The sequence below is a fragment of the Accipiter gentilis genome, chromosome 32 (genome assembly GCF_929443795.1).
Source record: "Accipiter gentilis chromosome 32, bAccGen1.1, whole genome shotgun sequence".
Classification (NCBI taxonomy): Eukaryota; Metazoa; Chordata; class Aves; order Accipitriformes; family Accipitridae; genus Astur; species Astur gentilis.
Genome location: NC_064911.1, coordinates 17,903,187 through 17,929,513, shown reverse-complemented (window position 1 = coordinate 17,929,513; position 26,327 = coordinate 17,903,187). Strand labels below are relative to the sequence as shown.

General features: G+C 36.4%; 1 protein-coding gene across 2 annotated transcripts in view; it reads left to right on the top strand.

Moving 5' to 3' along the window:
- Positions 1-26,327, top strand: part of POLA1 (DNA polymerase alpha 1, catalytic subunit) — a 200,871-nt gene that overhangs the window by 74,488 nt on the left and 100,056 nt on the right. For both annotated transcript variants that reach the window (XM_049835189.1, XM_049835190.1), the window contains 6 exons: positions 2,026-2,231; positions 3,521-3,653; positions 5,261-5,392; positions 7,457-7,631; positions 14,989-15,170; positions 16,967-17,098. In XM_049835189.1, coding sequence (XP_049691146.1) covers positions 2,026-2,231; positions 3,521-3,653; positions 5,261-5,392; positions 7,457-7,631; positions 14,989-15,170; positions 16,967-17,098 — 960 coding nt within the window. The remainder of the gene's footprint in view (positions 1-2,025; positions 2,232-3,520; positions 3,654-5,260; positions 5,393-7,456; positions 7,632-14,988; positions 15,171-16,966; positions 17,099-26,327) is intronic.

Here is a 26,327-nt window from a genome sequence, read left to right as displayed (position 1 = left end):
AATGTCACTGTTCTACTGCATATTAATTTCTTTCCCAAAATACCATTTTCAGAGATGAGGGGTATTTACATTGCATTCATTATACTTTTGTTTTGATGTAGACTGTATGGAAGGCACACAGGTTTAATGCAAACAGTTACTGTGAGAGCAGTTGGCGTATCTACCTCTGTTCTAATGCAGAGTGTCAATTTATAGGTTGCCTTCAGCAATGAAGCATTCCTCCAAGACATTAATTTTGTTTTTCTATTGGAGAAAATTCTCTCATCTTCTTTCTGAATTTTCCCATCTAATGCCTTGTCTCACAGGTTTCTGCTTGTGTTCACCCCTGCCCTTAACCCCCATTATTTATATCCATGCCCCTTTTAGTCATTACTCAGCAGAATTTCATACGTTTCTCATTTTCTGTGCATCCTTGTGAATCAGATTTGCCAGTACATTCAATACTGCACTGTTGCTGGTATTTAAGCACTTTATTACTATGATGTAGAAAAAATAATTTAAAAGACTTGGAAAAAAAAAATAGCAGAAAAATGTTCAGAGGAATTGTTTGACTGTTTTGCTTTAATGAGTAAAATACGAACCTTTTGACAAAACAGTTTTGCCTCATGATGTCCTTCATAACTTATATATAAGGGATATAAAACACTACTAAGGATAGCCCCAGATTATTAAAAGTGATGATAGCTACTGCAATAGGAAAAAGGGAGATCTAAGTGAGAAAAATTAAATACACACATATATGTATACATATACATAATACATATACATGGAAAATTTGTAAGGAAAGTTTTGGTTAAAACTGGTAATGTGGGCCCAAAGCTAGGTAGCAAACCAATGAGATTTTATGCTGGAAGTACTGTTCCCGTCTTAGTGAGGGTATGTATTAGGTGGCAAAAGAACTTTAATTTATATAAAACTTCAGTGAGGCATGAGAAGGGGATAGTTCATAGTTGGTGGTCTCTAACGAGAGAACTGGAAATAATAGAGGAGTAAGAGTGGATAGGGAGATACTGAAAATCAAGAGGGAATGAAAGTTGTAGAGGAAAGAAAATGAAAAGTAGAACATGTGAAGACAGAACAGGATGTCTGAGGAGTGATATGCAGGTATTCTGTTGAAGAAAGTAAAGTAAAAATGTATGAAAAAAGAAAAACGCGAGTGGGAAACTTAGTTGAGCCAGTAGGTGGGTGAATGTGTACTGGAACTGAAGTTCTTTGTTAAAGGTACATGCTGTTTTGAGCTGTTGCACTTCTATCCTCTTAGAATAGAGGTAAGAGATGTGGAGCCACTTGATATTTTGTACTATATTAAGACAACATATCAAGTGCAATTTCAAGCTTTTGTATGTGGATAAGACATAGCCTGTGTGTAGAAAAATGGCACCTTTTCCTCTCAAAGAAATCAGGCTACAGAAAAAGTAGGCATATTGTGGGGAAGGGTATAAATAAACACTTGCCCATTTGTGTGTGTTTTTCCTGAACAGACACAGAGCTCTCGTCTGCAGTCATAGCTCTCCCTCCCCTCCCTGGTTGGAGGGGGGGAGGAAAAAAAAGCGCCTTTGCAAGGCACCTTTTTTATAAAGCAATTTCCATGTTCTAAATGACGGTCATCTTTTCCTAGTAAGTGGATCCCTACTCTGAAATCCCTTGTTTGCTTAATTTATGTGAGAGGCTAGATGGAGTAGCTGCCCTAGTAAAACGGGCTGGAGTCATGTTATCTGCAAGGTCACATTCAGTCCCATGCTTCTCTGCCCAGTTTAATTTTATTGGGGAGTTAGGTATACCAAGCTGTAAATCCTGAGGAAGCCAATGGGTGAACCTTAATTTTAATAGTAGTTCATAGTTACTACTGTGTACTTAATTTCATGCTTAATGATATCTAATGGGTCTTTAAAATGTGAATGCAAACACACAGTGTGTAGTGTTACTTGTTTTAAAACTTAAGAATGATACAATTCTAGATGGAAGTTAAATTTGTCGGTAGTTACTAAGGTGTTCCATTTGGTTTTAATGTTGGTGCATTCACAGATCAAAAGTGAAGTGAACAAGCTCTATAAACTGTTGGAAATTGATATTGATGGAGTCTTTAAGTCCTTGCTACTGTTAAAGAAGAAGAAATATGCTGCTCTGATTGTGGAACCAACAGGAGATGGGAAATATGTAACTAAACAAGAACTGAAAGGATTGGATATAGTCCGGAGAGACTGGTGTGATCTTGCAAAAGAGACTGGAAAGTGAGTTTCTTTTTCCTGTTGTCCTCTTTGCTTTATATTAAACAGTACATGCTTCATAAACGTTTGATATCATGTGGCTGTTTCCTGAACAGTCCAGACTGGTAACTAACATCACTGTTAGAGCATCTTAGCTGATTTTTTTAGGAGGTAGTAAATGTTACATTTTGGCATTGGTAACAGATTATACTTGTGCCAGTACAAATGTCTCTAATTTTACTGTCTGTTTTTGTATCTTCTGTGGAAGCTATGCATTGGAGTTGTTGCAATGTTGTATATGCAGTTTAATAAACCACAGCTGAAAGCTTGTGGAAATGGTAGGTGCTATCAGTGTTTGGAGTCATAGGTTTTAGGTCACACTTTTTTTCAAAGACGGTTAAAGAGGCTGGTGGTCAGCTCTTTCAGCATCCTCTAATAAAGCTGGAAGTGTGCTGGGTGCAGCCTGAGGAGGTGATCCCTTCCCCCAAGACTGTTTCTCTTCCGTTTTTCAAATGAGACTCTTCTGATGCTTCATTATGATGGATGCCGGATCAATGATTTATTAGTTGTCATTGCACAGGGCATTTTCATACTTACATTCAATGGAGATAATACATTTAGCACTGTAGAAAGAAAATTGGAGTGGGTGGAGAGGTGGTCATCTGGAGGCTGACTCAACTTGTATTGCGTACTGCCTCTTGAAAACTTAACTTAAATAAATTGGGGCCCAAATGTATCAAAAAATGAATACTTTTCTACATCTGTAAAAATACACCACACACTTGCTTACTGTTCTTAAGACTTGCATTTTCTAAGAAAAGATGCATCATAATAGAAGCAAATTTTTCCAAGTTAGGAATGTATTAGTAATTAAAGCTATACAAATGTTTGAGAGTGTTCTTTAGTGACTAACTCTTCTGCAGCTGGCAGATCTTCCAACCACATTTTACAGAAATAGGCAAGACTTTGCTTACTTGATATGTTCTCTTCTCCCCCATCTTAAGATACCTGCTATGGAATAATAAATGGCAAAATGAAATGGGAGCAGAAAATAGAAACCAGTTGCACTCAACAATTCCAAATCACTGTTTAACATTAGAACTATTTAAAATAATTTGCTTTTAGTACAATAAGTAAATAAATAAAACGCAACATGAAATATCCTGGCAAATTTCTATAAATTTTGCATGAGACTTCATCCTTAGGCTCTTTAATTTCTAGAGGTAATGCAGGGGAAGAGAGGATTGTGTTTATTGTAATGGTTTTGCTTTGCCTGTCTTAAGCTTTTCTTCAATTCTGGACTGTTTTTACAGCTATATAATTGGTCAGATTCTTTCTGATCAGCCCCGAGACATAATCGTGGAAAATATTCAAAGGCAGCTCATAGAAATTGGAGAAAATGTGATCAATGGCAAGATCCCAGTAAATCAGTTTGAAATAAACAAGGTAAATGATGTCTCAGCTCTTTTCTGTCTTGGAAAAACTTTACTGTTCCTGAATATATTGACTGCTGATAAAAATCTTTTTAATCCTTATAATGCTGTGAAATATCAAGAGTTTTATTAGATACTGAATAGCATGGAACATACAGCAAAGGTCCTACAATATGAGAAAAAATACCTTGTGGGGCTGGAGGCCTGTCTTGCTTCCTCAGAATAACAACTTTTGTGTCTTGTCCCATCCTGCTGTCTTCCCCGCTGATTCTGCACTTGGAGAATGACATGATAGCTCATCCTTTCAGGAGAAGTTTTCTCCTAAGCTGTTATTTTATATTTTAGGTTTAAAATACATAAACTGAAGAATGCAATGGAAAAAAAAATCAAGCATTCTGTTTTCTAGAAAACCCATATAAAAGCATACTGTTGTTAGTTTATTTCTCTTCAAAGCTCCATAGAAGAAGGCTAATAGTCATTTTGAGATCTCATTCAAGACTTTCCTGAAGCAAGAAGTAAAATACTCTGCTTTATCTATAGGAGTTTTAGCAAACAGCATTGTGGTTTTGGTTTATTTTTATGAATCCTCAATGAAACCTGTAGTTTTAACTTCAAAAGCTCCCCCCGCCCTGCCCCTGCTAGGGGGCTGTTTTACTAATGGGTTGGATATTACGTGCTACTTTCATGCTTCTAATAGAAGAGATTTCCCAAATTTGCTCTATCCAAAGTCTCTTTCTTTTGCCAGCCAGACATCTGTCTGCTCTGTAAGACTGTGTTAATCAATCAGTTAAGAAGTGTGTTCAGGTTGTCATATGAGTCTTGGAGAAATCAGTGATTTTTATGTTTGACTAAAAAAAAAAAAAAAAAGGCGTTCTGACGCAAATAATCTAACAGTACTTAGTATCCCAGTAAAAGATATACATGGAATAATTTTCACTTTAAATGCTGAATGTTCCTCTGTTATACTACTTGGGGAAAAATAAATAATGTGTTTCACTATTAACTGAAATGTATAAATTGTTTCTAAGAATTGGGATAACGGTAAATATTTAAACGTAGCATTTTATTTTATGTAAAGGAAAAACACATTGTGGAATCTCAGTAGTATGAGATAAGTGGAAATATTTATATCCAGTTCTATCCTCTTGCTACAGAGTGTTAAATACACTTAACCACTTGATATTCAAATTTACTTTATGACCTGACCTGGTGCAGGGGTAAGAGGGTAATCTCTGGCTGTATTTTTGTATTTTGCGTAATGTTTTAATCTTCAATGTAGTTTAATTTTAAAACAATTGCATTATATCTGTAACTGTTTTGAACTGTTGTGCTTTTAATGTAATGCATTTTTCAGACAGCAATTGTAGAAGCATCCTCTCATTTTATTAATAATAAAATTTTTAAAGTATGAAGGACTGGTGCCTAGACCTTAATGTCTGGAACATACCTTTATTACAATTTTTTCATCTTTCTTTTTTGTCTTGCAAATGTACTTGTGAATAGTAGATGGATGAGGATAGCTACTATGTAATCTTGTCTTTGAAAGTTCTGAGTTGTCCATCACGGAAGTAAAATACTTTTCTCATAGTTATGTTTCTGTTTCCTCCTTTGATCTCTCAGGCATTGACAAAAGATCCACAGGATTATCCTGACAGAAAAAGCTTGCCACATGTGCATGTTGCCATGTGGATAAACTCTCAAGGAGGCCGAAGGGTGAAGGCCGGAGACACTGTCTCATACATCATTTGTCAGGTAAAAATGTCTTTATATATAGCTAAATACTAGGTATTGTTTTCAGAGATGGCAAAGAAAACCAATCGAACTCCTGGAAAAAAATGTTTTGATGTTTCTTTGTAGTGAGATTATGTTATAGTTTAAAATAGTCAGTTTACTGTACTAAATTCAGTGTTATAGAGCCAGAAAGAACTATTGTGATCAGCTCAGCTCATCTGACTATTTTCATAGAGTGGCTGATGAAATTTCCCTGAATTAATTTCTGTTTGGAACTAGAACTTATTTTTAAGGAAAATATCTATTCTTCGTTTTAAGGAGAAAAAAATTCTGGTGGTGAAGAGCCTGTCATTCTTGGAAAGCTAGCTAATTAATTGGTGGTGGTGGTTAAATAGTGTCATTGTTATTTCCAGTCTCAACCTGTGTCTTTTCAGTTCATAGTCATTGGATCTGGGACTACCTCTGTTGGATAGACTGGGGAATTTGAGGAACTTTCTGTTTTCAGATGTTTATCCTATAAATGTTTGTCATTATCTCACAAATATATAGTCCACTTTGGATTTGCTGTTTAAAAAAAAAAAAAAGGTGTCGGTTGGATTAGATGGACCAAGGGATCTCTTATGCCAAACCGATTGACTTGGCAACGTGACTTCTACAGTGGACCACTATTTCAGCTCCTTCATCGTTACAAACCGAAAGATACTGTATTTTCTTTAACTGAGAATTCTTAGCCTGGCGTGATGAAGCAGCCAAGACTTATGAGAGCTGGGCCATGGGTACGGCTGAGCAATGGCACAATACAAGAGAAGAATGTACTTGTTGAAAGAAGGGAGCTGAAGGAATTGCATTGTAATTATTTTTGCAAAGCAGCTGGATGAGCTGAATAGTCCTAAATTAATTTTGTTCTGAATACTAAGTTGTCTGAAAGGAGTGGGAGGGACCAATGGCTTGCAGTCTGTCTTTATTAGTGATGGGTTTTCAGTCCATGGTTGCTGACCCTACTGAAGTCAGTAGCTTGTCTTAACTGAAAAATGAAGGTGTTGTGTTCATGCATTAGTTTTATTTTGCTGTAAAAAAAGGCAAAAAAAGACTGTACTTAGCAAAAAATAAGCTGTGGTACTCCCCCCGCATCCCCATTAAGGTTTACTTTTAATACTGAATGCTTGCTAAAATACTGCTTTTAAGGTCTGCTCTAAGATTTTTGACACACATGAAAAAATAAAATTTCCTAGTGTAGTTGTGGACTGGAAATATGATTCTACAGACTGAATGAGTTACGTTTTCCAGAAGAGTAACATCATCTTAGAGTTGATACTTAATTCCTTCATGAATACTGTTTGCAATTTAATTATTGCCTTCCTAAATGGAATTATTTTCTTCTTATCTTCCTCTTTCAAGTTGGAGAAGAATGTAATGTATACTCTAACCTCTGAGTGGTGTTTCTCTGTTGGCTTGTGATGTCACCATGTGTTTCTTTCAGTTTTTCTGAATATTTCAGAATTTGCTCTTTCAAATTGATACTATTGCCTCTGCCGTTTATTCGCATGCCAATGAATGATGGTCCATTCTCTGACCATGCATTCTATTTGTTTCTTTATAGAATTGAGGAATCTAAATTTCCTAGCAAAACAGATATAGTTTTGATATCCACGACTTAGAATTTGCTTGTTGTGCAAAATGTTAATGCTAGTTTAGTACAAAGTGAATCCAAAATGCATGCCCTCTGCGTATTTTTAACTGGGCTGATGGTTACAATGTGTTTTCATTGTGCATTTCAGAATTGACAGATGGGACTGTTTACTCTGTCTACTCTTACTGATTTGCACGTGTAGGCTGCAATAATACAAGCTGGATTTACATTCTTGAACTTGCTAGTTGATGCCAGCATCAGCAATGCAATTTTTTTTTTTTTTTTTACTACTGCTGGATTTGTATTGGATGCATAATAAATCAACCAAAAAAGAGTGATTGTGTAACAATTTTGTGATAAAATAATGCATAATGTTTGAAGCATAATCCTTTGCATAGACTGAATGTGGATTTTACTTTTTTCACACTTTGTTTTGTATGTGTCTCCTGTCTCAGGATGGATCAGATCTCAGTGCCAGCCAGCGAGCATATGCTCCAGAACAGTTGCAAAAGCAAGACAATCTTACTGTTGATACTCACTACTACCTGTCACAGCAAATACATCCAGTAGTTGCTAGAATATGTGAGCCCATAGAGGGAATTGATTCTGTTCTTATTGCAACGTGGTTAGGTAAGTATTCTAAATTCAGTTTATTTAAAGAATTACAGGAGACATAGTGAGAAGTTTTAATGTATGTTTCTTAACAGAAATGCTTCCCCAAATCAGTCTTTTTTACAATGAACAATAGCTTGTGTTATATAGTCTATAGAAAGCAGCTTGGATTGTAAGTGTATTTCTATGACTTTTGCAGAATAGCATTTTTCAGAAGGTGATCGTTAACGTGAACTTAATCTTAGAATACTACTTCAGAGTTGCAAAAATTTACTGTTCATAGATGACAGTACTATTGCATGTCTTTGAGATTTTCTTAAGTTACTGAAGTAGTTCTGGAGCATGCATCCAAAACTAGCATTTTTCCAGAGAGAAGCCGTAGCATCTCCAGCATCTTCCCAGGGAGAAAGCAGTCATAGTTACAGTGAAAGGATACAAATATTTGGTAGGGTGTAAGTGAAGACTTTTGTTTACTAGAACTGACCTAGTGGATAATAGAACCATAAAACCTTAGTAACGGTTTTGCCTGCTCCGTATGGAGAAATGGAGTGGCCAAAAAAAAAGCTATAAAAAAATATGACTAATGCTGGTGACCCACAGAATCACCATTTTTTCATCAAAGGAGCAACAGGGAATTGCTCTTGTTAGGGTTGTTTTTCCTCTTAAGAGGATGTCAAAGGAATTGGAGATTTTTCTGCCCAACTCTGATTGCCTCTGTCTGCTCCATTTCCTAGGCTTCTTACCTAGAAAGACGTGTAGGTGTTGAAAAATTGTTAACAGTTGTGTCAGGTCTCTTTCCATGAAAATACAATGCTGTGCGTGTAATCCTTGTAGTGTTGTTTCCTCCCTAAAAGTGGTTCACCAACAGACATGATTGATTTCCTTGATAAACAGAAATTTTGTGATTTGTATCCTACATCTAGTTCATTATTTTTAAAACTGTTACTCAAGGACATGGAGAAAGTTGTTAATCTTGCTGGCTGCTGAGTTCTTGACAAGACTGTCCTCTCCCACAAGAAAACGTTTTTAGAGAGTTGCACTGTGTGAGTTTAATAATCTCCTGTTTGATGCTATGCCCCTGTCTGGAGGAAGTTCAGACTTGGAGAAATTATTTTGTTCAGAATTTTGGAATGCTCAGAGGAAGAGTTAGTCCTCAGCATTTTGTATTTAGGTAATGGCCAAGATCCAGGATTTGGTCACTTAAAACCAACCAGCAGCATGTTGCCTTCAGGACTGTTCACCTGGGACACTGCATCTCTTTAGCTTCCTTACTAATGGTGGGTTCTGCTCATGATAAGCTTGCAGTTTGCACTTAAAATGTGTGCAAGTAAGTTCCTGTCTTGTTGCTTCTCAAGAAGGGTGATAGCCATGAAAGATTTTCATCTCCCAAGACAGTCTGTATAATGTGCAGCTTATTCCCTCTCCATTTCTAAGTTGTCCATGTTAAAAAAAAAACAAAAACAAAAAAAACCAGGAATTTTGCTTTTTTCTGGGAGGCTGCAAGAGTATTTCTTGGAGGTATTCGATGTTGCAGTGTGTCCTCAGCAGCTCTGGTGCTTTGAGGAGGTGTCAGCCCAGCTTCACACATGCAGGCTGACCATACAAATCATTCTGTTTATGTGGCAGGGCCTTGGTATACAACTTTCCCTTGATGTCAGAGTGGATTATGTGGTATGCCTGACTGAAAAGGTCAAGCACTCTTGGTTAGATTGAAGCCGTTTAAAATAGGCGGTAAACTTGTACTTCATTTAGGTGAAAGACAGGAAAGATTTCTGAAGCTAGTTTATTTTATTTGGCAAAGATTGTTAGTCTTGTGGGCTTAGGCTCAAATTCAGAGTTGTTCCTTATTCACAACAGGTTGAATTTTCAAAAAGACTGGCTCCTTTCAGGCACCTAAATTAAGTGCCCAGATCTTAAGAACTGTGTGCCACTTGATAGTACCTACTGTTTGCAAATGCCTATGCTGCTTTTTGTGCTATAGTACGTTCGAGATGAAAATTTCTTTTATGGTCTATAATAGCATCCTGCAGCTGAGAGTTTATTAATAGTTCACAATTGTCAGTCTGGAAACCTGTATGTATCTATTACAATCTTAGATCTGAAATGTGTTCAGTTTGACCTTGCTGTGCTATAAAAATGTTACCTCCTTCTCCAGCTTTTTTCCTGGGAATGCTTGAATTGAGCTTTAGGGTAAAGAAGTCATGTATTTTTCAAAAGTTCTGCTCTACTTAGGTCTTTATATACAGCACTTAATCAGAGTCGTACATAAATCATTGCAAGCTGAAGTTATCTTACAGCTTTTTTTTTTTCTTTTAACGGTACTGGAGGGAAGTGGTTTTGTTTCAGAGAAATTGAAAATAGTTTACAAGTTATAGAAGTGTACAAGATACTTGAGCCCAGCTTGCTACAACAAGCAAACATGAAAACTGTTTACTGTTCTGTGTTGCTAAATTGGGCTTTTTTGCTGAGTATTTTCATCATGTTACATATCCAAATTCCTGTCATTTTTCCTATCTTGTTGCAAAAGAGCGTATTTTTCTGTTCTGAAGAAGAAAGCTGGTGTTCTGTAGGGTATTGAAGTGGACATACATATCTGTGGACCAAAACTTGGTTGCATTTCCATTGTGTGTGTCTTCCCCCGCCTGATCTGATTTATTGTGTTATGCAGGGTATGTGTCTGTGTAGGGAGAATGGATGTAGAAGAAAGATCTTGGTTTCATATTTGACAGAATCCCTTTATAAGGTGAATGTTTCATTGATGTCACTGCGTTAGTCCGAGTAGATAAAATTGAGTTCTATATAGGGAAGCTTTGCTCATATCAAAATGAAGAAAAGTTCTTTGTTCTGTTAGTGCTCAGAGCAAGTTATTTTAAGCTATTTTAGATGCTGAAGAACAAAAGCAAATAACCACACCTAGAAATTGCAGAGAACTCCTTAATATCGTATTTATTCACTATGGAATCAAGCTGAAAATTGCCTCTTGTTTTCGGACATTGTAGGAGGTCTGCCTAGCCTTTGAGAGATGGAAATTCATTGTTCCTAAAAACGAGAACCTCGTGGGCATACTCTTGCATTCACTGTCTTTTTCTTGAAGTTCTCAAGGAAAAGGAGTGGCAAGATGAGGATTGTCAGGGTTTTCTGAAACTAAGTGTGAAGTCTGATCAGTAATATCATTGAATAAATCTGGTTGTCTTAAATGCTTGCAGACCTTATATTATACTTCATCCTGAAGATAACTTTGAAATGAAAAGAACTGTATTGGCAGAACAATTCTCTTAATGTATTTAAAGTAAGTTTTTTTTGTTGATACATAAATACTGCTCCTTCTTATCTCAAAAAAAAATCACATTCTATTTCTGTGTTGTCGAAAGTATCTAAACATTATGGAAGCAGAGTCATTTAACCATGGGATTTTTGTAGCTGTTCCTTCATAACATCATTTTCTCTAAATTCTGGGAGTTGCTGACTGCTGTCCTAGACATGGTCTTCTGAAAGAGATGTGAGCTACTGCCTTACAGGTGGATGTGCATGTTGGTGCTCTGCAGATTGCTTGGCATTTGGGCATTTCTTAGGAAGGCTATCTGATTTTAAGGAGTCATTAACTGAGTCCTGATGGGGCTTGTCATTAAGAGTACTTCCCAGTGCTGGTCCCTCCTTCCACACAGTGTCTGCGTTTTAGCTGCTCCTTGTAAGGAAACCCACCACCACCTTAAAGATAGTATCTTTTTTTATTTTCTTCTTCCTAGAGAGTCATTTAATAGGTGCCTTTAATATAGTATTTAGCAGCTGCTCAGACTGACCCTTCAGACAGGACAGTTGTGCTCTCCTTGTGGTGCTCAGGAATTACATCAGGTTCTGTCTTTTTTGTTGGTTTTCTCACATTAGAGAGTGAAGCGAGGGGAGAATGGTGGCAACTAAGATTCAGATAATGATGCAGCTTCATGACAACAGAGCAATAAACCCCCAAGCGTATGAATTTTGCTGGTTTTGGTCTAGCTGGGTTTGCTTGGGATGCTCTAGGACCCGCTCAGAAACTGAGGCTGGCCGAAGCGTTTTCCGACTGCACGGGAGGCCCCTGTAAGGACCCGGTGCAGCAGGCAGGCTAGCTTTGCTCTGAGAAAAATAAAAAAGCGTGCGTTCCCGAAGGGCAGAGGCCTTGGCCGCCCAGGGTGAGATTCGGAGGGCGGCCGGCCCCGGCCCCGGCCCCGGCCCCGGCCCCGCCGCCTCGCCCTGACTGAAATGCGCGGGCTTCGCCTCGAGGTGGCAGCACCGGATGCCGTTTCCCTGCCTCTCACAAAATGTCTAACGGGCGAAAAGGGGCAGGCGGGGAAACTTTTCCGTCGCTTCCCCACTAACCTGCGGGCTGAAATGCAAAATGCCCCCGGGCTTTGTTCAGCGGTCGGCGGGGACGCCGGCCGGCGCCCTGCCAGGCGTCTCCCCGGCGGCTGAGGCCGTGGGACGCCGCTGCCTCCCTACCTGCTCCCTGGGGAGGGAGGGTGTGTGGGAAGGCCTGTGGAGACCGTCTGCAGAAACGTTCTTTTTTTAAAATACTGCCATTAGTAAAAGCTGTTCGACCTGTCCTCAGCTTCTTGAGTGACCTCTTTTGCTTGCTAGTTAGTAACTGTTTTAATAATTCTATTAAATAACTCAGGAACAAGCCCTGGAACTTACTTTTTATTGTTTACTTTTGTCAAGCTCGGTTCATCAACGTAGTTTTAATGCTACAGTTCTTTGTTGCGTATGCAACCTTGCAGTTTTGGTGAGGTTGGAAAGCTTACCTGTGGTGTAGGTAATTTAATGATGGCCCTGAAGATTTTCACGACAGAGTAAATCAAAGTCCCTTTGATTTTTCTTGATGTCATGGGGGGAAAAAAAAAGAATTCGAAGTAGTTCACTGATTAGTCTCATTCTATTCATTTATCAAAACCAGATTTTTATTTTTCTTCCCCCCCACCCATCAGATAGTCCCTGTTTTGTTTACTGTGTAGTGACCTGGTCTGAGAGGATGCCAGTCAGTGTGCTGAAATGGATTAACTGAACCAACTAACTGTTCTTGAAATGAGATAATAGATAAAGTAGGTCCCAGTTCCACAAGATAATTCAGGTAGGCATGTTCTTTTAAAAGCCTGATTTGTAGTCCCTTGATTTCACTGGGGCTGTTTGCACACCAAAAGTTAGATGTGCACTTGAATCATTACAGTATTTTTTCCTATTGTTTTCTCCAGCCAAAACAGCTAAGAAAGTTCAGAAATAGGTGCGATTTAAATTCTTTCAATGAATAACTTTTTTTTTTTCTGTTAAATTATTACCAGATGTCCAGATGCTTATTTGGTGTCACTGGTTTTGACTGAATATTGGAAAACTGGAGTTGTGTGAAGACCAGAATTTATCTCCCTTTGTCTTTTATTTAGTGAACTAGTTTTGCTCTATGTTTCCCTTTGGGAAACACCCTAAGATAGATTTCTAGCTGAACTTTAATGGCATCTGTATTGGAAAGTTGCAACGATATTTCTTCATTCCACTTCTGAATTCAGAGTAAACTGAGAATATTTGTTTGTATTCACCGTTACTATCTTAGATCCAACCTATTGCATACTTAGTTGTTTTTTTGAAAATCTTAATACTAAACTCAAGTCCTCTTTCTAAACCTTTTATCTACTACCTGCGTGTTGCAGAACATACTCTTTGTTTTCTAAACCAGCAAATATATTATCAACCCTTTAAAAAAAAAAAATAAAAATGGGGGGGGGTCCTTCCTAACAAAACCCCACAGTCTTTTTTTGGGGGTACCATATGTACTAGACTGTGAAAAAAGCTCTTAGCAATGTTTTTTGCTTTGTCAGTTCTTCCTTTTAATGAATAGTAGAGAACTGTATTAAAAGTTTAAGAATCTCTTGGACGTGAATTGTTACCCATATGCATTGACATTTGTTTCTTTCGATAAAATTAAAATTGGGAAGATTGATTAAATTTTAGTGAAACCCCTATTCTATCAAGAACCAAATAAGCTTACTTGGCAATGGAATTTTTCCTTGTCCTTGAATTTGTTTTATGATTGCAAAATAGAAATTCAGAATAGCGATAGTAAAGACACACATATCAAATCTTTTATGTAAAGACAATCTATATCTGCCTGTATAACACAACTCTTTTATATATGCAATAATATTTGTCTAGTTTAACTGCATATTGTTCCCAAACATTGTCTTTAAGTCTTCTGGTACTGTATAGTAAGCTTAAGAACAACAGTAAAATCTAGCTTCACTCTCTATTTGTAATCTTTCTTGCTCTTTCTATAAAAAGTTATTACATTTATTATTGAAATTTACAGAAGATATGGGTTAGTACGTAGTAATCTGTTACTTGGCTTAATTAGCCCCAGTTAAAAATATTTTTTAAAGTGCTTCTCTTTGATCTTTTCTTCTTAATCATAAAGTAAGCTATAGTTTTCTGAACGTTTTCTTGTACGTGCTCATTTGATTAATTTTTTTTTCTAGCATGTGCTATTTGCTAGAGTTCATAAAAAAAAAACTGTAAATGGGGTACTTAAAAGGTTGCACATGACAAAGGATGACAAAACCTGTAGATTTTTATTAAGTTTACTTTGGCAGTCTTATTCCTAGGGCAGTGAACTTCGTGCTTGCTTGCTTATTTACTTATTTGTGATTGAATCAGTATTTTTAGGATCTCTTTTGTGTATTTATTTGTTTAAAATCTGGAGTTCTGGCAATCAAAAATAAAGCATTTTGTCTCCAGCGCTGCCGTTTTAAATGCTGCTGCTGAATTTTAACCACTGCATTAGATTGAAACCTACATGCTGTTAACCACTGAGCCAAAATGAAATCGACCACTGCATTGAAATCAGAGTTGGCAGTTGTATACGGACTTGAAGGAGTTGGTAATAGCAGTGCACCCGCGTTTCTTTAATGGGGTTTTTATTCTCTGTTTTCAGTTTTAATGGTGCCATTTTGATTTAAAGACTGTTTCTTAATAATGATGCACATTTTTATTGAAATATTTTCAATGTAACTTAAGAAGAAAATAACAATAAAGTCATCCGTTAGGAGTGGTTTCCTCAGAAACAAAATGTTCTGTTGAATACTCCCATGATAATGCGGTGTGCTTGTTTTATTTATAAAGCAATCTTGCTTAAGAAGATAAGATTCCTTCATGTTTCGTGAACCTTTATTTATGGTTAAAAATTGTAAAATGTATTTATGTTTTATAGAGGAAGTTTTGCTAAAGAGAGATTTTCAGCTTCTGAATTTACATTTTGTAACTTTCTTTTGAATCTGCTTCACCAAGCATATGAAAAATGAGCCTACTTGCATGGTTGACCTCTTAGTCTTTTGAAATTTTTGTTTCTTATTAATAGGACTGGATCCCTCCCAATTCAGAGTCCATCACCATTACCATAAAGATGAGGAGAACGATGCCTTGGTTGGTGGCCCAGCTCAGCTCACTGATGAGGAGAAATATAGGGATTGTGAAAGATTCAAGTTTTGCTGCCTCAAATGCGGAACAGAAAATATTTATGACAATGTCTTTGATGGTTCGGTTAGTTTTTTTCCTGTTTCATTTCTGTTCACCGATGAGGGAGAAAAATACTTGCAGAGAGAACAGCTTTTCAGATAGGATTCATATGATGTAGGAGAAGATACCATATTGTTTGTGTCCTGCTATTTATAGCTTTGGAACAGAAATTTGCTGATAGGATAGTGCTGAAATATTTTTCCCATTTTTGCTTGTCAGCTGTGTCGTCTAGCAGAACATGTGAGATTATCTGACTTCATTAATCTGTTTGCCCACAGTCATGAATGATTGTTGCTGTAACTTTTTAAGGAATCCTTATCTTAACACCTTAGTAACTTCTAGTTCTCTTTTTAATGAAACTTTCATATAGCAATGGCAATTGCTTATCCTAAATCATATTAATTGGAACAAAGTGTTTTTGAAACTTGTGTTTATCTTGCTACATCCCACCTCCCTTCTTGACAGTAAGGTTTTTCTGTGTTATCTTTCCTTCTGTCTTTGTGTATTGAACATAAAAAGTCCTACGGGTACATTCTTGTTGAGAAGTTCTGCCAAAAAATGTATTTCTGACCTTGGATCACAACTTGAAATAGGGCCAAGTGTTTAACTCTCCAGTAATGTTATGTATGTATTAGTCATTGGCAAATTAGCGAGCTTCAGAGTAGTGAAAACCTTGAAACTGCAAGCAAATAAATCTTTTATCTAAATTAAAAGTAATTATTTTAAGTTAATTTGGACAAACAGCAGATGTTTTGCATTTTTTTGAATCAAAATAAAGCAGTCTTTGGAAGCAAGTAAGAGGAAAAGACACACAAATTGAGTGATACTTTGTGAATCCTTGACTTTTGTTCATTACAGCTGTAAGCAAGATTACACGTAGGCTTGACAACTTGCAGATGGGCTAACGGGAGAGAAGTGGATGTCAAAGTCCTTTAAAAAAAAAACAAAAAAACCCAACCAAACCAAAACCAAAAAAACCCACCCAACAAAAAAAAAACAAATAAAAAAAGCCACCAAACAACAAAAGAAACCCCTAAACCAAACCAAAAAAAGCTTTTCTCTCCCACCTGGAATTATTTAGTGTTGTGGGTGGCTGTTTAGCCAAGATGGCTCAGAAAAGCTAAGTCTTACCTTGAAAGAAAGTTTTCTAACAGTTGTATAACTGGCCAACCTATCAGGTTGTTCTTATTTTAATGAGAATTCTACCAACTTAATTTCAGCTGTCCACGCATCACTTCCAGGCTCTGAAATTTTAAAGTCAGGTGTTGAGAAGGTTTTGAAAGTAAGGCGAATGAGATGGTGTAAAACTGTAAGAGCTATTCTTTGCACTTGGAGAAAATGAAAGATGATCATGTCATTCTTGTTTAACAAGGTTTGTCTCTACAGCCCTGTTGGTAATTTCGTAATTGGTATATATAAGGTTGATTTCAATGTTCTGATCAGTGGGCTGGGGCAGAACTTTGATGTCCCTCATAGACCAACAAACCTGTGTTGTCTGGGGGGAAACGGGAGCATGATTTGTCTATAGATTAATTTTTTTTTACTCAATGTCATTTTTTGAATGATTAACTTTGTAGCAGGTGAAGAAGCGTGTTCTGCAAAAGACCTTTCATTAAGAAGAAAATGGGAAAACTGTAGGTCAGAGGAGTCTTTATATGGGTGTGGTCAACTGTGATGGGAAGAAAGAAGGCCTAGATATTAAGAGGCCCTTTAAGACTACTGTTTTTAAAAAATATGTATTATTTCTTAACTCCTGTGATAACTTCTGCTACTATCATCTGTTATAATGATGCATGCTGCTTTTACACTTCTGTTTTCAGGGGCGATTTATTGAACCCAGCTTGCAAAGGTGCAGTAAGACTGAATGTGAAGAGTCTCCTTTCAACTATGTGGTTCAAATGAACAACAAACTACTGTTGGATATTAGACGCTACCTCAGAAAATACTATAATGTAAGTATTCAGAAAATATTCTGCTTATGAAAGGAGTTTTCTTAGTGGCGCTGACTTTTTAGTGACTGTTACGTTACTTTTTTTTTTAAATCGAAGGTAATAGCATGCAATGTCAAAATCCAACTTTATGAAAATAAAACAATTAATTATTTCAAATACTAATTTAGAATGTTTATTTTTTTATTTCAGTCTCAAATCAAGGTACTCAGATGTATTTAGATTTTTGTAACTGTGTGTCAGCATTTTTACAGATGTAGTGGCTCTCTGTTTTCCAGATTTTTAGATGAAAAAGTGCAGAGAGTTGATTGTCTTAATGCTTTTGAGAAAATCTATGAAGCCTGTCAAATATGCAGATATCAATTTCTCATGTAATTGAAATCTGATTCTCCTTCTCCAACCCAAATTGATGTATAGTGTGTTACATTGTGAAAAGGAAAACTGAATGTAGCTCTGTAAAAATTCTTTGAAGGACAATAGGAAGGGAAATACTATGAATCTTTCTTCATCATGATTGGGGGGGTGGGGGGCGGGAAGCTGAGAAAGATGGTGGTTAATTAATTTGGTATAATTCTTTTTTTTGCGGGGCAGTGCAAGAAATCCAAAGTGGCAATGGTAGTGGTTGGCTTTGTATGGCATTGTGGAAAAAAAATGTGTAATATTTGAAAATCCTATCTTCACACTGTCCAAAGTGGTGACTGGTCAGGGAAAAACACACCATGATTTTTAAATTTTATCAAGATGTTTTGCACCTCTAATATTCCGGAAGCATCATATTTTGTGAGTTGGCAGCTAGCCATTTTGGTCAAATTTTCATAGATCTTCTCATCCTATTGCCTGTCTGCCTGTTTTTGGTTGTCCGACATTGCCTGTTTTCACAGTTTCAGGACAGACATCAATTTTGAAGGCACCAACCTTTGGGTGCACATAACCTTTGATATACTCAAAACCATAAATTGTTTTTGAAAATTTGGCCTGTAAATGAATGGGTTACCTAATTCGTAGTGTGTTTTCTTAATACTTTTGAAGGCAGCAGCTATAATGCTAAGAATTATCCTTATAGTTTAATACTAAGTGTGCATTTTATGTTACCTGTCTTCTATATTAGTTTTTATTGCAATTGTAAGTAAGTGTTTTCTAAGCTCTTTTCTAGAAATGTAATAATTTCTGAATTTATAAATACTTCCTTTGAAGGTCTTTGCATCAAAAGGAGCACAAAACTTTATCTTAGAGTATTTAAATTCAGACAGCATTTCACAAGGCAGGGATAGATTGTTCCTTTCTGTTGAAGTTAAAGGTAGATGACTTGGACAGGCAAAGTTACCAAAATGCGAGATCTCATGTTACTTTATTACAAAGTCTAACTGGCTGCAAAATGATCATTTAATTGATATTATTATACATATTATATTAAATTATACAGTGTGTTATTAAATAATATGTCCAAGTAATATGTTTACACAGACTGCTTTCGTATAAAAGTTGCTTCTGATTAGCTTTTTTAGATTTAATGTATGTACGTTATGATAACACACAATGCCACATGCTAAGTAATTTCTGGCATATAAAGTGCTAGAAAATGTGCATAAGATGTGCAGTAGTAAACTTGATGAAGGAAGATACATTTAAGGGCAGGAAAAATTCTTATTCCTGATAAGAACAAAAAGTGGGGTAATATTTTACTCTGTTCTCTTTTTTTTTTTTTTTTTTTTTTTTAAATACAAAGCTGTGAACTGAACTGTGAAATGTTTGAATATCGAACTTTGCAATTTGCTTACATTGTGTTAAAATCTATTAAGTATCTTTCTGCATGGTCTATAGGATAATGAAGTGTCCTTCAAAAGGAATTTATTTGTCCTTTTAAGTAAAAGTTGTATAAACCTGGTTATATTTTTACTTTTAACTGAGTTAGCTGTACTGATAAGGTTTAAAACTACTTTTTGACTGTGGAATACACTCAGACTCTGGAAATGTGAGATTATTTTATTGTAAAAAGTAATTTCCAAATTGCACAATAATTTTCATTTTAAAAAAGAGCTTTCCACGGAGTTGGGCAAGTAAACTTTTTGTCCTCTTAGCTCTTAGAAAATCAGATGCTGTGAGTTTTAGTTTATTCCTTTCATCAAGTACTTGTAGTGACTGTATAACAGCTGGAGTTTAAATTCATCAAATGGGTGTTTGCACTAATATATATAATCCCATCAACTATAAAGACACACCCAGAAGTAGTATGGCAAAGAACTGTCTGAACAAAACATTTGATGAAACTTTAAGACGCTTATTTAACAGTCTTCTGTTGTAGTGGTTGCATCTGAAAGGCGCAGAAATATCAACTTAAAATAGACAAATACATTGTCTAACTTTGTCACTCCATTAATTTTTTTTGTATTTTTTTTTAATATATCACTGTTGTTTGTATGTTGGTCAAATGGCACATAATACAAAAAACATAAAACGTGAAAATTAATTTTTTAACCTTTAAAGTAATGAGCTACCTTTTTTGAAGACAGCCCTATCAAGAGCCTTTCGGCCTGATCCACAGCTCACTGAAATGAATAAGCTTTCTTTTTTTCAGTGAGCTTAGAATCAGATTTTTTTTTTAAAGTGTTTAAGATCACTGCATGTTGTTTCCTTTAGTCTATTGAAATGCTTTTGTATGTGGCTGTGTAAATTTAGGGGCAGGAGGGAGTGCCATAGAATCTAAAAGTGGAAAATCTATTTGCCCTTTTTGGCACATGAAACTGATAAATAAATAAATACGATGGTGATATACTACTTTGCTTTAAAAAGCTGCAAATGTAACTGCATAAATAGAATTTTGTAAGCCTCCTACAATCCCATTGTTTTTGTAAATTACTCATCTTTACATAAAATTTTCTGTTTCCACAATCATTTTTTTCCCATTAAACATTGAAATGTTTTATATCTGTCTTCCAAAACATACCTACCATTGCTCCAGTATTTATGGATTTCTTAATGGTATTAACAATATCAATTTTGATAATCTTATTCCTAACTGTAAATATATCTAAAAAATGATATGCAAAGATTTTATTTCTTTTCAGAAATGCATTATTCTATGAGAGATTGATCCTGTTGTGTGCTTTTTTTTTTTTTTTTTAATTCTGCTTCAGAAGAGCAAATAGATGAAAAGAGAGAGAAACGCTAGCTAATCTAAATTGGGAAATGAAGAGGGCTTTTTTAAGCATGAAAATTTCATCATCTTGTCAGCTGGCAGAATGCCTGCTGTGTGGATTCACAAAGGCTAAGAATTACACTTTCATGAAATTTTCCTCACTAACTGCCCTGGTTAATTTGAAAGATAACCCACTGTTCTAATTCATTCCTCAATTGGGCGGTGCAGGTTTTATCTTTGATCTGACAAAGCATTTGTGTTAATCGTTTTGGCCCTCTACTAGACACTCTTGGGATTGTGCTTTTACAATAAATGTGTCTGTGATAGCTCTTTAGTCTATTATACTTACAATAGATCCATAGAACTGGTAATTAATTCTGTACTGCTTTGGAAATGGGGAAGAATAGGTGTAGCTCTGTCAAGTGCTGCTGGGAAGTTTGTTTAGCTAGTTCATTTTTGAAGTGTTACCCTCAGTCATCTATGAAACGTCCATGCTAGGGAATGGGTGAAAGCTGAAACATGCATGCATAAATGGAAAAACTGACCAACTTTTGTGCATAAGGAGGGTGTCATTTCATGTATAGTAAGTGGATCTAATTATTATGATGGAAACTGTTTGTGTTTCCCACTAGAATATTCAAATGCTCATTTTTGAGCACTTGGTAAATAATGTCAACTCTTAGATCCACTTTTAAAAATTCCTGTAAAAATCCATGTTCACATCCATAAAATGAATGCTATATCTTACTCAGCTGTTGAGGTGTTAGTTTTACCAACTAAAAAGAACTGAATAAAAAAAACCCCAACATATTGTGTATGCCATTTGAGCAGTAGCAAAATTCATACTGAACTGGTTGGATTGGGAGGCTGTTGTCCCTGAAGCAGCAGGTTTTTAATCTTGTTTTTAAATATACACCTGTGGTTTTAGTAGTAGTATATTTATAGGCGAAAACATGTTTTTATGTAGATGGTCTTTATATGCTTTCTAGTTAATAGTGTATGGAATCTTTAGATCTTTTTATGTTTTTCAAAATGCATAAAATGATGCAAACTTTAAAAGGGTCTTAAATACTGAAAAAATCTTGGTCCAACCTTTATTGCACTGTTTTTGTTTTATGGTCTTTTTCTACTGGACCACTGTAACCCACAGGCAGAAGTGAGTTTGAAGGCTATTGAACACTGCTAAATAACTTTATACTGTTCAGCTGCAAAAATTCAGTGTTCAATAGCCCTCAAAATTTCTCATTTCTTACCTGTGGTGGGGTGGTCTACTGCTTGCACATTAGGTCGCAGTATAAAAGCATGTTGGTACGCTTTTCAAGATCTCTGAATTTTTATTTTATATATGTATTTCTGTTCTGACTGTTGTATATGTGTTCTTGGGTTTTGTGTTAGAATTTTGTGCGCTTAAAAAGGTAAAAGATTTATAAACAAGGTAATGTTATAAGAGGCAATAGTGTTCACACAGGTTTTGGGATTGCATGGCATATTCGCTTAAGAGAACAAAGATGACAGGGCTCATTGTGAACCTGGAATCTCCCACACTTCAATCAAGTGTATTGCCAACAACCCACAGGTGTACACCACATGAACAGGTGAAGAAATGATTGTAGATGATGGCGATGACTTTTGTAATCGTGTTCTCGCAACAGTCATGTATTGAAAGCTTTTTTGCTTGGTGAGTGGGTAGGGGTAAGCAGTTTCTTTGGCATGAGGGAAAGGTGCTTAGTAGTGGCAATAGTACAATATTTTATTTATTGTGCTAATAGTATTAGAAGTATATGGACATGTGATGAAGAGTAGGTAGGGCCAGAAAATAGAAGGAGTTGTGACACCAGCTCATGTGGTAGGCACAGATAGCTAGACTCTGTTGTCAAATTAACTCCAGTGATTATTTTCAGTCCTTCCTGTTTGTATGGAAGTGGATTTCTGAGTCTTTTCCAAGTTTGAACTTGTATCGCTGTCATTTTGGTTTATACATACAGAAACCGAGACATTTATTTTTAGTACTGAAAGCTTCCAAGTCAAGGCAGAATGGGAAGCAACTGGAGTGAAAGATAAAAGATTAATGTGATTCCATTCACAGTTTACTGGGGGTCTGAGACAGGGAAGCAAGGCTGCCACCAGATTATCAAGAGTTTTCACCTCCCCTCCACAGAAGCACTTTCTGATTCTTTCCTTGATTGAGGTTGAGAAATGGGTTGTGTTTGGAATCATGTTTTGGTTAACTGGGACGAAATTAGAAATATCTTGATTATTGAACAGAGCAGTCAGTATTCTACCATATGAAAGCGTTATACATCTGTCTTGCTGATGTAATTTATGTTTATTGAATAATAAAAGATAACCCTACAACTACTGTGTGTAGTGCATTTTGGGGATGAGTAAGCAGTTATTTGTCACAGCACTCATAGCGTCTGTTAACTGGAATTGATTCACTATTACTGCAACTTCTCCATGATCTGCCCTGTAAAGGAATTGTTTGTTTTAGACTTAGAGCATCAATATGATTTTTAGTGAAGTGTTTCAAAGTAATGATCGATATGTCTTTACAAAGGGTTTAACTCTCTTCATTGGATTTTACTAGCCATGACGGACATGTATCCATCTCACTGATGGTTGAGTGAGGCCGAGTGTGACTCTGCACTCCGAATTTTAGCTGCTGAGAATGAGTGAACATAAGCAAAGGAGCTGTATCTGTTTACTGTTGATTCTTCCTAGTGCTTAGTCCACAGTCTGGTACCTTGCCAGAGAAGACTCAGTGACACTAGATCTCTCTCTCAGCCCTTTGTAGAAAAGGTCCCCCAGGCTGGCACGCCGCATGGAACAGGTTCGAAGAAACGGGGATTGCTTCAATAGAGTAAAACTAACTTTGTAATTTCCTCTGTAGGTAGAATACAGGAATGTAAGGGCTTTATTATCACAATAATTTGTCTGCTTAGGCTTCTAAATGGCAGTATTGTGAAGATCATGTTACAGGAAGTGTGCCCAGAGGTAAATATGGTCGTGGTTATGATTGCCACCAAGTGTGTAATGTTTACCTAGGTGATTGAATCACTCATGTAATAACAAGATGTTGCTGTCTTCAGAGGATTACAGAAAGCACTGTCTTTGAAGGTACTCTGTTGGAACTGATCTGTTGCCCCAGTTGAAGCAGTGATGAATTTTGGCAACGCTTGGAGAGCGTGTTTGTGCTGCAGTATAGGGAGAGATACGGTTGCAGCTCTGTGTAACTGATCTGGCTCTAAACTGACTACAAAGTATGTAGCTTTGGTGTACCAGTAGCAGTATTTGTTGTGAGATGCTGTAGCCACGAATTTAAAATCTTGGGCAAATCTCTGCAGCCTATGGAGAGGTCTGCCCCAACTGCCTTACTAGTAGTGCCTACTTTGAGGGAGTGAGCAGATGTGCCCTCCTTTAGATACCTTGGATTGACAGCAGTGCTGTGGATGCTCTATAGCTTTGTAGGATTTATTTTCTCTGAGGCTATTTTAATAACAAATCATGAATCACAGAAGGATTTATGACAGATCACTAGTCTTGAAAGGATCAGTGTTCATCTTTCTTCTCTTTACAGTAGTTTTAGAGAGCCATTTTAAATCTGTTTAGGTTTTTGTTATGTTCGGTTTAAATTTTTGAGGGAAAAGGATCCCACTGGTCTCTAATTAAGAGACATTACAAGAAGCAGAAGTCCAGGTAAACTAATTAAGGTTTCAAGTAAATTTTAAAACCACCAGTTCTCATGGCATTTTGATACAGTTAATGCCTTATAATAACTTGAAACAACCAATTATTGAAATATCAAACCAGATTAAGTCTGTATTATTCTACAGAAACTTTTAATAGAGAACACGTTATAACCAGCTTGCTAGGAGACGACACAAGTCAGCAAGGTCTGTTGGTCTCGAATACTTGATGCTGGTTGATGTATGCATAACTAGCAATGTTTGTAGCCCTGAAGCACCTTGCATCCCTCAGGAGAACCAAAGTTAAAATCTGAAGCTGAAGAGACCACGTTTTCACTGGACATGGTTCTTTTCATAAGCATAAAATTGTTTGACATTCATGACCTAAAAATGATGTGGTTTTCAGAAATGTTTTTTAGAAGTCACTAATAATACATGAATCCATGATCCGATGCTGGTTTTAGACAGTGAAAATGACTTGCTTTAAGCCTTTTTTTTTTTTTTTTTTTTTTTTTTTTTTGAAAAACTGAAGTGGGTCCATATGTGGTAATTCAGAGTTGAATGGGCATATAATATGGAATGTTATTTTGTAAGACATCTAAGTTGCCTATCCTCAAGTTTCTTAGTTTTTATTATGAACCTGACTTCAGCTTTAAAATAAAGCTTAAAATTAATTTTATAGTATTTTGGAAACTAAAATATTTTTCATGTAGTTACCTTCTTTTGTAAACATTTTTTGTTTGATGCTGTCTTTCATAGTCCAAGTTCCTGAAGATTATTGAATAAGAAAATCATGGGGGTTGGGAGGCGACAGAGGGCACACATGAAAAACTTCTATGTTTTCCTCAACTTGCTTTTCCTTGGCATAGCAGGAATGGGTCTTGCAAGTGTTTATTTTTTCCTACCCTTAGATGTTAAAAGGATTATTTTAATTTTCTTGTTTAAAGCAGTTAAAGTTGTCAAAAAATATTTCCAGTAACATTTAGTCACTGCTCTATTTCTTGGTAAAATACTCTTAGAAAAATTAAATAAGGTGTTCCTCGACAGAAGTGATTCTGGTATTCAAAATCTCATCATATAGAAGCTTTGTAGTTAGAAGGTTATTTGAAAAACTTCTATTCAACTTAATTTAAGCAGCTGTTTAGTTCTTGATGTTATTTAGTATTTGGTGCAGCAAGAGAAAATGGATGAATGCATAAGCATTCAAGGGTTGAACAGATCAAATGGATCGTTCAGACCTTTCAGCTTGGTTACTGGAAGTAAGTAATATACATGAAAAAACCTCAGAGCAATGAGTCTGGGCAGCACTATTTAGCTAAACTCCTTTGCCTTTGTGTCTTCATTCATGTGCTTAGGGGTGGGGAAGGCAACCCCCTAGCTGAATGAGACTTCTAGGGAATTATTAATTTTTCTTTTACAGTGGCCAAGAGAAGTCTAAGCAGTACCAGAGATAATGCAACAAATTGTCTATAAGATTTCCTATATCCTAGGAAACACCAGGGCCAATTCTAGCAGCCTTTGCTGTGTTAGAGTTGACATTTATTGCTCCTCTTGACTCACCGAACCTGTACTTCTACACGTTTGTTTAAGAGAAACAGTTTTAAGAGCCAGTGAAATTTTGGATCATGTGAGATTAAAAAGGTGCTACTTCATTTTAAGTGAGAATATTCCCATCTGCAGGAAGAAATGGCAAAACAGCACTACATTAGACATGGCATCATAAAAAGGTTTTGCACTTGCTTCACTGTGTCTTGTTCAGAAGTGAAGGTCTTACAGGTGCTACACGGTCTCTGTTCTCTACAGAATGCCAGGATTCAGTGGATATATGCAACTGGATTTTTTTTTTTTATTTTTTTTTTTTTTTTTTATCCCCAGGCATTAAGAAGATAACTGCTTTGCATGCCTACGTTGGGAGATAGTATGGTCTGAGTGCAGAGTCTTATTCCAGTGTGTCAATGTGTAGTCAGATAGCAAAGTTGTGTTCCAAAACAGGTGTTGGCCCATATGTAGCATCCTATGTGTAGGTCTATGTAAAGAGTCCTTGAAGCTTATCAGTCAGGTTGGCTAGATTTGTCTTCAGATTATATTTCATTATATGGCATCTACTGATGGACTTTACTCCTACTTTTTACTGAACTTTAGTTACTCTATTACTTTTATTCATATGAACATGGGTTTTTGTACTGTCTGTTTTTTTGCAAATTGAGCCTGGTGAATTGGCAGCTCTGCCTGTGCTTTGGTCCTGTGTGTTCTGTGATGGTACACTGTTTTAAAGGCCCTTTTATTACTAAAGGTGAACCTCCCCTCTCTGTTTCCATGCCATGCTGAACATTATTGTTTCTTCAGTCTGCCCGCAGCTGCAGCATCCTATAACAGGGAGCTAAAAAAAAAAAAAAAAAAAAAGCTGTGT